Genomic DNA, 13149 nt, shown 5'->3' with positions numbered 1-13149 from the left:
CACATGGATCGAAAACCATGGGCTCCAAGCTCTACACAGAGAGCCTTACTTCGTCAGCAGGCTGAATTCTCATACCTGCCCAACGCGTTTGGTTGGGTTGGGGGGAATTCAAACTAGGGACCGGGAGTTTCATGTTGAACTGGGAATCGACAAAGGCAAAATCTTGTTGTGTTGGAAATACGTGACATAATCTTCGGTAACTAGGCCTCCAGTAGCGGCATGATTTTTCGCCTGTAAATCCGCAACAAACCTGCCAACCTATAGAGGCCACCATGCGACCCAGGTAGAAAAAGCTCAGGCAGGCTTGCTGTTCCTCTCCCAACCCAGATTTCTTGGAATTTTTTTTTCTTGCACAAATCGTACCATGTCATCGGCTAGATTATTTCTATTGCATCCATCTTATTTGATTGCATCCATGCAAGCAACCAGATGACACGAGACAACACGCGATGCAAGCGACAGAGTCAAGAGCTACTAATACTATATATACATGAAGCGCTAATGCACTAGGCTAACACAATGCTTCCATAATGTGCAGCATGGAATTCTACAACATACTACTGGTAGTAATTCAAACGGGGAGCAAGGCTACGCTAAGCCGTTTTTTAGGAGGTGCAGTAATTACATGATCTGATACTTTCAGTTTTGCGAGGCAACAGGCACACAGCAGAGAAAGGATCCCTCCTGCTTTTCGCCGTCCAAACTTGAAAGTCACTCCTGCTGCGATGGTGGTCTGCTGAACTCATCATGACGGTGACCAAAAGACCGACCGGTTAAGCCGTTAAGGTTTAAACTATCTAGGTACATACAGGGAGGAGTTCATCATTCGACCCAGATGAGCTTGAAGATGTTCTTGCTAGCCCCCGCGTTGACCATGTTGCTCTTGTTCTTCAGCATCTCCTCTTGGGCACGCCTATCACCATCCTTCAAAGTTACAAGGATAAACTTTTAGTTCTACAGACATGTTGAATTATTCTGGTAAGAGAGACATTACTAGTACGAGCAGCAGCGAATGATATGAACATGCATTGCTCACATTTGGTCGGAATTCCAGGTATGATCAAGTGCTTTGCATGAAAAGAACACTGTATAAGTTGAAAGGAGAAGACGACTCACAAGCATCTTGTACGCCCTGGCAAGCGAGAGGATAGTGGGGTAGAGACTCGTCACGGCAAGAGCAGCTTCTTCGGTCACCTGTGGCACCTGATTTACATGCAAGATTGATGAGCAAACTACGGCATGAAACGGACTACCCTCCAAACTTTGGTGAAGGTGGCTGTAGCCGCCCAGTTACCTGCATAAGCTGAAGGGCGAATATGTCGCTCACAGTGACCTTCTCAAGGTCAGAAGACCTTTTCACAAACTCATCATAGGTCAGGCAAAGTCGAGAAGTGTCAGCACCAGCAGAGAAGTTTGTTCTGTAGTAATCAATTATAGAGCGTGTGAGGTGGCCGTATTTCTTTTCAGTATCAGCATACCCATTGGTTCTTTGGACATCAAATCCTTCAAGAACCTCAGTAGTGAAGCAGCTGAAATACAAGGCATATGGAACAGTTAATAGGGCATACAACTGGCATCCTGAACGAAAGGAACGATACTTGGTAATATTAAACAACGAGAAAAAGTACTGCTATTCAGGGTTAAACATGATCGCCCAGGCTTCATGAGAAGTGTACGTACGCTGTTTTAACGCTCTCTGATCCATCGACAGTGTTTGGATCCCCTTCAACTAGATATATTAGCTTCCTAAGCCCACATTTCTGCAAAGGGTCGAACAAATGGAAGTATCACATTGTATTGTTGCTAAAATAAACCCAGCAAACCCATAGATATGGACAAGAAATACAGTTTCTTTGGGAAGAGATGCACAATCTACAGGTTCAAGCTTATGTCTGCTAATAACATAGTCATTCATTATCTCATAAACAAATATGAGCTATGTTTTTCAATTAATCATAACAAAGAATGAGAAAAAACTCAGCTAAGATTAGACTGAAGCAACATCAAATCACAGGGGATAGCATGCGGGCATAAAACATGGCTGGTCAAAAGACACTCAGCACGTTGTAGAAAGAAAAGAAAAAACAAATATCATATACAAGTTACACAAAGTTCATCTAAAAATAAAAAGAAGCACCTATCTGATGCACTGCTGCTCTTCGTCAAAGTAAAAAAAAGGGTCTTTATCTAACTCAGTGGCGGTGCCACGAATCATATCATGTGTAGTCAATTGGGTGTTGTGTAGTCAAATGTATGAATTTATAAGATTTTGTTGCCTGATTTCTACTTGTTGTATGATGTATTTACAAAAATCTGTGTAGTCAATTGACCTAACAGGTCAAGTGTGGCTTCGCCACTGATCTAACTGTTTAGACATGCAGGCTAATGACTATGCCCATCAACTTATTTGCAACATGACCAAAACAATCAAAACAATGTTTTGTGTTGCCATAACTACTGATCAGGATTATCGCATAAAGTAAATGATAATCTATGATACAAATTTTCTTATCACTATCACTGAGAAATGGAAAGCATAAAGAACTGGGAAAGTTAAGATGGAAGAAAATTCAAAGCTAGTTCAGATGGTACCTTCAGTCTTAGTTTTTGATCTTTGTATCTGTTGTCTTTAATTGAGCCAAGCAAATCATCCACATTTTTCCTTTCAACAATGAAATCAAGAACATACTCCGTGCCAAGTTGTTTATGGCGAGCAATCCAAAGAGCATCTCCAACAGGCAAGTGTTTAATCTGGATGACATGGTTCGAACAGAAGGATCAGCACCATTTTCTTTGGCACGTTATATGAACAGTTCAATCTACGCAAATCAACTTTGTTAGATTATTTTATGCTGTCTCCTTGTACACAAGCAAGAAAAAAGTGCAGTCAGCAATCATCAAGACAGTGGGGCAGCGGCCAAACATATCAGATAATTAATCCAAAAAATTCAAAAAAAAAGATAATTAATCCAGCAGTACAGGGCATTTAATTTAGAGCCGTGTTGATGCATGGTGATAACTTTTAGCAGTGTATTTTGGTTGTCTGAAGAAATGTACAAGGATTACACCCAGAGTACTGATGAATTAGACACAAGAAAAAAAAGGGCGAGTAGTGTTAAACAAAGAAGAGTTCACTCTCAATCCAACTAACCTTTACAGGTACACCAAACTGCGTGTGTATGTTATCCACAACTTTTCTTCTGGCACGGGCCCTGCACAAAACAGGAGCAATCATGAGAGAACTGAATTCTGATGCATAGATGGATGATTAAATAAAACATGATAAACTATTTGGTGTAACAACAATCAATTTGTTTCCTTGAAAAATAACTTTGATAATTAAACAACATACAGAATCTAAAACTTTATATACATGTGAACGCACGCACTAAACATTAACAGAAACAGAAGGTTAAATAGTTTAAGTAACACAAGGACATGAATCAAAGTGTGGTCAAATTCACAATTCCAGCAGTAAGTAGATATAAACACGTGACAGCCCTTAACTTCCTCATTTTAACAGAAAAAATATATTAAACGTGAAGAAAGGAATGCCCTTGCGAACAGTGGGCAAGCGAGAACAGGTACACATACTCCCAATCTTCGGTTGCTTACCATCCTGAAAAGGTTTTTAGAAGGGACAGGGTAGGCCATTTAATTCTTATTTGTGTGTATTCCTACTTAAAGATCACATACAGCTAAAATATACAATAACTCATGAGTAAGGTATGATCATACAAACCCAAAAGTATCTCGATCATCCAATATCAGCACCACTTCATAAGTATCTAGAAAACTTTTATCATACTGACGAGGTGGCATAGCTAGTAGAGAGTTTTCAGCAGAACCCTGACAATGGAAAAGAAAGTATTGTGTTATGCTCCGTTTGAAAAAGAAAATGGGTACTCAAAGGGGAACTCAAGTGTACCATTGCACTAAATGATTGCTGTCCGAACATTCCTTGAGATGAAAGAGGAGAATTAGTAGCACGGCAATTGTCTGAAAGGGCATTAACTAAAAATATCAGTAGAGAGTAATATTTTGTTTATGGAATATAATATTATCTGCAAAGAAAGCATACTGGTAGGAAAAGAACTGGAATTGCCTGCTTTTGAGTTTGGAAGTCCACTCCTTTCAGAAAAATTCTCGGAACCTGCAATTAAGTAAATGAAATTAATGATAGAGCTGCAGGGGTACAATGTTCAGTTATCTGGAAACTCATACTGCATGAACTGAAAACTTTACTAATACCTATCAGGGGACTGCTGCCTTCTTGTTCATCAGAATCTGAATCACTGAGCATAACACTTTCAGGATGACCGGTCGCCGTGAAAGGTCCTGCAGGATCATCTAATCCAGACTTTGTGAGACAAATGCGAGCAGTCTCTTTGCCTTTTTCTGTTAGGTAATACCTAAAACAAACTCATACAGTAAGCCGCAAGTTTATGCTTGGTATCTCAACAGAATGTGTGTGTTTAGCATATAAAGTCCCAGCTAGAAACAAGAAATGTAAACTGAACAGACTGAACTTCTGCTTGTACTCGGGGTGGAAATAAAATGTAGGACCAAAATACTGAGCAGGATCTGGTTCATGTAGCAAACTGGCATATATCTGGAACATTCCCAAAATGGCCGCATGTGCAAGATTGTTATAAACGTGTTTCAGGTTCATATTGTGGACCCAACAAGTTCAAAGGAGCTATGGAATCATACATGCCTGCTTCTATTCCATCAATACAAAATTGATGATATGCCACATGAGAGCTGTATCTTTAACAGATATATTTTCTTCATTTGCTCAAATGATTAGAGGATATTATATTACCTAGAGTGCATACAAGCATCAAATAGCAAACTATTAGATGTTGCTTCTCTGCTAGCATATATATGACTTACTGCCACACTATATCAAACTTCCTCCAACCAACAAAGGAAAAAAATCAAGTAGAAATGTTTCTTGATAGAAGTTAAATTACTAGAAAACCCATATACCAATCAGCAGAAGCATATCAGAGGTTAGGCACATTTTGGGATCCAGTCCACCGCACTCAGAGCAAAACAGGTGAAAGGGTTTTGTATCTGGTGAGTGCTGTGGGAGCATGAATCAGATAAACTAGTGCAGACACGATCATAACTAAAACGTGAGAACCCTATGAACCTTCTAATGAGAGGAGTCAAGTTCAGGGATACAAGTGCAATAGTTTATATAGCTCTGATATCCCCAATCCTTGAGTTTGAGTCCATATCAGACTAAGCAAAAGCTCACAATTAATACCTAGAAGCGCTGCAATAGTACAGTATAAAGCAATAGTCTGTGATGGAACAAGTAATAATACTTGTACGATATAATAAGTGACTACAAAACATATGGGGTCTATCCCTCTAAAAGATCAAATTAAATAAATGATAGAAAAGGTAAGATAAACATGGGGGTGAGCCTAGTACATTACTTTGCAGGGTTACTCTTTTTCACAACAAGATCCTTTTCCGTTAAGTTTTTCATGCAACTCCATCCAGTGTAGAAGTCACTACCAGAATTCCCGTGTTTTGATTTGTAGTTGTTTGGGCTGCTCATAGTGCAATGGACATAGTTAGTGATGCACTAATATATCAGCTGAAATAAGCAACCATGCGATTTACTGAATCGCTGAAACTGTACCCTATTGCCTTTCGCGACAGACCACTGGCTTCAGCGGCATCAATAAGCTCTTGCTTCTTCATAATCTCCGTCCCTCTTATCATTTCCCTAGGGGACAAATCAACTGTGAGCATCTCCTCTTGCATATTCAGTTAACTTTTCCTACCTTCTCTTTGTCCTAAGGTTGCTACTACTTCTGTCAGGAGAATAACAAAATTTAGACCCCCAAGAAAATCATACCTGTAGAGTGTGATCACTATTGCATAAGCAGCTGAATTCAGCTGTGGCACATAGGGTTTGTTTCGCTTTCTTTTCTTTCCTGTATAAAAGGACAGTACCCTTTAAGATATAATGAATAAAACCTATTCCATTAAACTAACTGTTGAGAAAACTGAAGAGGAAGAAGAAACGTCAGCCTGATGATGGAAAAGAAAAGAAAGAGAAGATTTATAGGCCACGCGAGTAATCATGGAAAGTTGTAAACTAGTACCCGTTTCTCCTGGCGTATTACTTCTCGGAGGAGATGAATCAAGGCTGGACCCTGGAAAGGAGTCTTTCATGACGTCAACAACCCAACCTCCAACGCCCCTGACAAAAATAATAGAACCGAAGAAGCAACAACGATGATCAAACTAATCCAGAAAATGTAAAGTTTCTGAAAAATTGATGCAACTCAATGTAGAAAGTAACATTTGGTAGAAGATACATTCCACACATTAATCTAGTATGTGATTTCCTCGTCTCGATTCAACACAGAAAAGAAAAACGAAAGGTGCAGAGTTCTACATGGATCAAAACTAAAGCCATGCTGGTATACTGTTATAGCACTTCATAGGTTATCCACTTGCAGGCAAATCCCAAGTTGAATGGTGGCTTAAACGTGGTATGAATACATTTCGCCAGATATAAAGCGGTCATGGCCAAAATCGATTTCAGCATACACCAGCAGCAAATCAGTGGATGCAGCAGAGCACATAAACATATGGGAACTGACACTTATAATTCCACAGCTATGCAAACGGAATGCATGCTCAGATCAAATCGGCACAAGTAAAAATCCCCTAAGGCCCAAGGCACACTACATCAACCAAACAAAGCTAAGATCCCAGGGCTAACGCGCCCAAATCATAAACCGATCCATTCGTGTTCGAGCGGCAATGTGACACCATATAACAATAAATAAGCCTCTCCGATTCGCGTCTGACTACGGCACAGAAGCGCGACACTGCCGCCCGATCCAAATCACACGACCCCGGAATCGACCAAAACCTAGCCTCGTCGCAACAGCGTAAACGGAAACGGGCCTGAGAGAGATGGGGGAAATGCGCACTTAAGACGGGCCAGGTCGCCGGGGGTCCGGATGGGCTCCTTGGCGGAGCAGACGCCGGTGTAGGCGGCGGAGAGCGCGCGGGCCTGGTGGTCCGGGAGGCCGGCCGGCTGCTGCGCCGCCATGGAGCGGTGCTTCTCGAAGATGCTGGCCGCGACCTCCTCGTTCTCCGGGAGGTTCACCTTGCGCTTCTTCTTCGGCACCGACGGCGCCATCCGCGTCGTGGGATTGGGAGGGGACTCGGGGTGTGGGGGGGGGGAGGGGGTTAGGGTTTGGGATTTGGAAATGGGGAGGGAGAGCCCGCCATTATTGTGGGTTCGGAGGTTTTGGTTTGGCGGGTGATAGGCGCCACATGGCTGGCAAAACGGGCCGGCACGGCACGGCCTGCAGGGGCACGATTAGTAAACGGGCCGTCTCGTGCCGGCCGCGTGGGGAAACCCTATTTGACACTCTCTGCGTCAAAGTGTCGACCAAACGGACAGGGGCGCGATTGATTGGGCCGGCCTATCTACACATACATGGAAGTATAGCTGGCAGTTCCGGTTTTGGGAACCTTCCAGAAGATTCCTAGCCGGTTTTCTCGGTTCTGGGGTCCTTCTAGAAGGTTCCTGAACCGGCTTCTTTTGTTCCTTCTTCTTCCTTTTTTTTCCTCTTTACTTTTTCTTTTCTCCTTTTTTGCCTCTTTTAATTGTACAATTTCAAAATTGTTCCAAATATTCTATTTTTCTTATCATTTCTAATTTTATTTCCGTATTTTAAAAATTATTTGAAGTTTTAAAACAAATTCGTGTTATACCAATGTTTCTTTTTTGAAATTTTAGAAAAAAAATCCATTTTCAAAAAAAAAATCGTGTACACAAAAAATCCTCGGGATTTTCAAATTGTATCAGATTCGAAATTTTGTTCTGCATTTGAAAAGCTGTATCCATTTTCAAATTTACTAACCAAATTATAAAATGTTTGCATTTTCAAAAAATGTTATGGAATTGTTTTTTTCATGTTTAACGAAAAAGTTTGAAGTTATCGAAAAATGCTTCCATTTTCAATTTTTTGTTCACATACACAAAAAAGCTTTGGGGTTTTAAAATTGCTTTCAGGTTCAAAATTTTGTTCTTCATTTCAAAAGTTGTACCTGTTTTCAAAATATGTTAACCAATTTAAAAATGTTCTGGAATTTGAAATTTTGTTCATGTTTTACAAAAAATGTTTCCATTCTCAATTTTTTGTTCACGTAGACAAAAATCTTCAAGATTTTCAAATTGTTCTGAAATTCAAAATTTTGTTCTGCATTTCAAAAGCTGTACTCGTTTTCAATTTTTGTTCACCAATTTAAAAACGTTTGGCTTTTCAAATTATGTTCTGGACTTTGGAAATGTATTCGCATTTTACAAAAGACTGTTCGGAAAATATATAAAATGTTTGCGTTATAGAAAAAATTTCGGATTTTCAAAATATTTAATTTTTTATTTTTGTTGCAAATTCAAAAAATGTTCGGGAATTTAAAATTTATTCGCAGTTTCGAAAGATGCTCGGAAAATTTAAATTTGGTTCGCGTTTGTCAAAAAGTATTCATAATTTCAAAACAGTGTTTACAGTTTTTATGTAATGCTCAATTTACGCCGCTTGTTTTAGTTCATTTGAGTTCGAGCCAAATATTTCCCACGAAGGCTCAGTTGGTGTGGTGGCTAGCAAGATGCGTACACACACGAGAGGTCTGTCTTTCGAATTCCAACTCGACTGCAGTTTTCTTTTTACGAATTTTTGCTCGCACGAGTTCAATCCCAATGGATCGGCCCAGTCGCGCGAATATTGTGCGAAGGGATGACTTTTGGATGCAGAATGCGTCAAATAGGTGGTCCCGGCCGCTTGCTGCACCTAGCAGCCCAAGCTTGGCCGGTCAGCTTTTTTTTGGTGGAAGCTCGTTAGCTAATCGGACCGGCACGCCAGCCCGTGTGCTGTTTGGCCTACTAGACAGTTGTTTAGGAGCAATGCTAGACCTACGAAGATATTCTACGTAAGTTAACGGGCAAGCTTACATGGAGGATTATTATTGGACCTAAGAGGAGGATGGGGCCCACCCCCCCTAAAATCAGGGGTCAGAGATAATTAGCAAGAAGGATTTGCGTTGAACTTTCGTAACTCCACGTAGGTGTAGAATTATTGGTTTTTTAGGCCACTTTCAGTTTCGTAACTTGGGCAAGTCGGTTCGCCCTTCTGCTGGGCCTTGCGGGCCCCTGCCCCGGGCTCATCCGGGGTCCTCTTGATGGGCCACCCCTGGTGCATATCCCTTGTCTACGTTTATCTTAGATGCAAAAAGAAAAAGTCTACGTTTATCTACTTTTTGAACCTCCTTCCGAAACAGAACAGAGGAACAAACCGCAAGTCACATCGTATCAGAATGCAAGCATTATCATGGAGGAAAAACGACATCACTCATCTTTCTTTCTTTTTGCGGGTGAACATCACTCATCTTTCAAAGACTTACATATAAGAAAATTATAAGCAAGGAGAAGTTCCTCGTGTTACAATCATCTCATACTCTATGCAGCACGCCTCATTTTTCACCGCTGGCAATTTAGTCCGGTGCTTCAGCGACCAGACCCTCCATCCCGTAGTCCTCCAGCGGTACTCAGACGTTCACCACCGTCATAACGTCGTCTATATAACTGATGCCCAGGCGTACTATACACCATGAAAAATTCAGCTCGGCTCTGCGTAGATGGTGGTGCTACTTTTAGATAATGCGTCATTCTATTTTTTGTGGTTCAGATCGTGACATATTTGTAGACAGACACGTCAGCTGACCAACAAGAAGGAAGCAAATATACCCATATGACGGGATATTACAAATAATTCAGAAATGCCCCGTAAATAAGGAAATACTTCCTCCGCTTTTTAATATAAGATGTTTTAGGTGTTCTACATGTTGTCTAGATTCATACTAAAAAGAATGAATGTACACACTAGAACATGTCTAGATACATTTGATACGTGTAGAATGTGGCCAAAAGCTAATACATCTTATATTTATGAACGGAGGGAGTATCATATTTTGTGTTTCGGAAATGTCCTCAAACTGAATGTAGCAGGTGTGAAGAAACGGACAGTGAGGGACGCGGTGCAGCCACAGCCTTTGGTAGTTTACCCATCCCCATTTCGAAACTTGAAGTCTGCAGGAATTTCGTATAGAATGGGAAATTCAAATGTGGAGAGGCTTCCTTTCAGTTCCAAAATAATGCTACAGCTATTGCTCTGTTCTCCTGCTAGTCAGGGTGGGAAAAAGGCAACCAGGATAAACGGAAGCCAAATGATGATGTTTCTGAAGATTAGAAGAAGCGAAAAATGAACCGCTGAGAATGGGTCAGCCCCATTCTAGCATCAAGCTGGAAGTGGACACAAGCCATGGGAAAAAACTAAATTAATCAGTGTTGCGGCACACTAGTACTTCCTTGCTGGATTATATCTAAGCTAGATCATTACTGCAAGTCCAGGAAACTATCACAACTTCCTTCCAATTTGAGAAAGTATCAGACCTCTACGAAGGAACTTGCAGGGTTTTGGCATGCATATTCTCAAACTGTCACTGCAAACTGTAATTGTGATTCTACCAATACAAGCAAACCTAATATGTTGGGCGCGAGATTACTAACCAAACATGTGCCGATAGCACTCCACAGATAGATAATCATCAAATAGCTGGGCACTTTTAGCGGTGGATATAGGCTGAAGCAGTAGATAGGTACATTAACATTTTGATGGAAGTGGTCCAATGCACACCCCCTAAGTCTCAAGAAGCAAAACTCCAAAAGTTTTAATGCTTATCAAGAACCTACCTGTAACCACCTGGTATTCTGCTATTTCAATACTAAGGACAATGACTAGTATTCATGCAAGCATATCATCAGTTTTGTTATCTGTAAGCTACCATATCTGTATAAAACATTTTTCCCCATCTTGCAGATTGTAGTTCTGTAAAACACTACAATTTGCAATTCACAGAACAGATTCTTACTGAGGTTAAAATAGATCAGTGTCATCCTTACATCTTCCACAAGGTTTTATACACATTCTCAGCATATATTATAGAGTAGCAAAACTATAAAGGAAAATTTTAAACAAGCATGGTGAGTGCAGGCGTGCATTAACATTTGGTTCATACTCCCTCCGTCCGGAATTACTTGTCTCTCCAATGAATGTATCTAGAGTACATATATAGACAAGCAAAGTAGATACTACTAAGTCCAACCTCCCTCCTACTTAGGAATTACTCCCTCTGTAAATTCTTATAAGACGTTTTAGGTCACAAAGGGAGTATTTTCTAGCTAGATACTGACAGCGATAGTAAGCAAGGAGACCATCAAGAAGAAGCACCAGTGCTAGCTCCCCTACAGCCCTCGGAGAAAACGTGGCAGCCTCACACGACTGCCATCTTTCCTCTCGAAGAATGGAAGCCTGACTAGGCTCTCTTTGAAAGAGATCTCGAGAAGCTTTGGATCAATGTTCTCCCATAGGAATTTCTGGATCACCTCGCCTTGTTGTCACAGTGAAACAGGGAGAGGGACCAACAAATGCGACCGATTAGCAGCATATCTCCGTTCTCAGACACAACCTTGCCGTATAGACACTGAACACATTTACCATCTTCCATCATCTCCTCCTCCGGCAATTCCGTCCGTACTTTGACGACCATACTTCTGCCTCGTAGTCCTCCAACACCCATGTTTTCGCGGGCATGGCAGCGGTATCTATGCAGCCGTTGCCGAGCATACCATCCATCTGAAGCAGATGTGCCAAGCTGGTGGCTGTGGGAGATTGCACCCAGCTAAATGACTCTGCCACCGTGTCGAAAATTACTATCTTTCTGTTGAAAGCATGCCAGTGTAGGCAGCCATGTAGCAGGAGAGGCGGGTGCTCGGAGGCTTGAAGGTGCCACCAGGACCTGTCCTTGTTCATGGATGGCGAGGCCACTGGCAGCCCGATGCATCTCTGTTGTCCCTGGAACGAGCTGATGGTGAGGACGTAGTAGGCAACCCTGCAACTCTTGTTGTCTGGATACTTCCAGAAGAGGACACGGTAGTCGCCTGACGGGCGGTGAGGGTACAGGGCCGCGACACTGCCGCCGGTCAGATCCGGGAGCTGCAGCCACTGGCGCGTCGCCGGGTTGCAGATGTAGAAGCGGTGGTTGGAGAGGGAAAGGAGGAGGAGGCCGTCGCAGGAGGCGTGGATGGTGAAGCTACGATGAGATTTGTTGTAGTCGTCGAACCCGAGGACGGGCCGGCGAGCGGCGGGGGTTCGCCGGATACCCAAGGCATCAACCACGGCGTGGGTGGCGTAGTCATTGCTCCTGGTGCGGAAGAAGACCAGCGGGAGCGATGGCTGGCGGCGGTGGTGGGCCATCAGGAACGCGGCGTCGGAGGCGAGGCGGCGCCAGGAGCGGCAGGCCGCGCGGCAGCGGAGGAGCTCCTTCGCCGGCACGTGGACGAGGATTTCCCACTGGACGACCTCGTCAGGGATGGGGGCAGGGACGGCGGCACGGTCACGCCTGCGCCTGCGCGGCGGCTCGTTCACCACGGATCCAGCGCCGCCGCCAGCCATCGCAGGAGCTCGCCGCGACGGCGAATCGTAGGGTTTGACCTGAATTTTGCGGTGACGCGGCGAGGCCTGGTGGATAATTGGGCAAACATGACTTGCACGAATATTTAAGTGCCAACCAACGGTGGATTAAGCCCTCTCACAACTTACTTGATGCAGTTTTAGTTACTTTTTATTTTTATTTTTTTGCAGGGAGTTACTTTTTATTTATTCATCAGCCGTAAAGGCTTTTTCAATTGTCTCATCACCTAGGATGATTGCTTATCATTCGAATATGGCTATTTCTAACCCTTTGCGCGCACAACTTCAATCTTCACCACACATCACCATGCATATTGTTGGGTTTCGTAGTAATTTCAAAAAATTTCCTACGCGCACACAGGATCATGTGATGCATAGCAACGAGAGGAGAGTGTTGTCTACGTACCCAACGCAGACCGACTGCGGAAGCAATGACACGACGTAGAGGAAGTAGTCGTACGTCTTCACGATCCAACCGATCAAGCACCGAAACTACGGCACCTCCGAGTTCGAGCACACGTTCAGCTCGATGACGATCCCCGGACTCCGATCCAGCAAAGTGTCGGGAAGA

General features: G+C 42.7%; 2 protein-coding genes across 4 annotated transcripts; both read right to left on the bottom strand.

Moving 5' to 3' along the window:
* Nucleotides 1–379: 379 nt before the first annotated feature.
* Nucleotides 380–7241, bottom strand: LOC123063450 (crossover junction endonuclease MUS81). Of its 3 annotated transcripts, XM_044487237.1 has the most exons (16): nt 6969–7241; nt 6129–6226; nt 5879–5957; nt 5660–5746; nt 5451–5567; nt 4252–4412; nt 4082–4153; nt 3929–3999; nt 3743–3849; nt 3152–3212; nt 2593–2751; nt 1681–1760; nt 1295–1529; nt 1117–1203; nt 810–924; nt 380–733 (listed from the first exon to the last, which is right to left on the bottom strand). In XM_044487237.1, the coding sequence occupies exons 1-15, from the start codon at nt 7178–7180 to the stop codon at nt 823–825; spliced, it is 1728 nt and encodes a 575-aa protein (XP_044343172.1). In that variant the 5' UTR covers nt 7181–7241; the 3' UTR covers nt 380–733; nt 810–822. The 3 variants fall into 3 exon arrangements, with proteins under 3 accessions (XP_044343172.1, XP_044343171.1, XP_044343173.1); XM_044487236.1 differs by having other exon boundaries at nt 380–924; XM_044487238.1 differs by having other exon boundaries at nt 380–924; nt 4106–4153; nt 6969–7240.
* Nucleotides 7242–11155: 3914 nt separating this feature from the next.
* LOC123059383 (F-box protein At5g49610-like) lies at nt 11156–12618 on the bottom strand. The gene has a single exon (XM_044481965.1). It carries the CDS (start codon nt 12558–12560, stop codon nt 11613–11615), a length of 948 nt encoding a protein of 315 aa, XP_044337900.1. The 5' UTR covers nt 12561–12618; the 3' UTR covers nt 11156–11612.
* Nucleotides 12619–13149: the final 531 nt, after the last annotated feature.

The sequence above is a fragment of the Triticum aestivum genome, chromosome 3A (genome assembly GCF_018294505.1).
Source record: "Triticum aestivum cultivar Chinese Spring chromosome 3A, IWGSC CS RefSeq v2.1, whole genome shotgun sequence".
In the NCBI taxonomy this organism is placed as follows: Eukaryota; Viridiplantae; Streptophyta; class Magnoliopsida; order Poales; family Poaceae; genus Triticum; species Triticum aestivum.
This window is presented reverse-complemented; position numbering and strand designations above follow the sequence as displayed.

Coding starts and splice junctions, on each gene's coding strand:
- LOC123063450 (XM_044487236.1), bottom strand. CDS start 7,180: ATGGCGCCGTCGGTGCCGAAGAAGAAGCGCAAGGTGAACCTCCCGGAG. Junction 4,000..4,081: donor TTCCAGTTCTTTTCCTACCA/GTATGCTTTCTT, acceptor ATGCCCTTTCAG/ACAATTGCCGTGCTACTAAT. Junction 3,213..3,742: donor GATGATCGAGATACTTTTGG/GTTTGTATGATC, acceptor TGTTTTGTGCAG/GGCCCGTGCCAGAAGAAAAG.
- LOC123059383 (XM_044481965.1), bottom strand. CDS start 12,560: ATGGCTGGCGGCGGCGCTGGATCCGTGGTGAACGAGCCGCCGCGCAGG.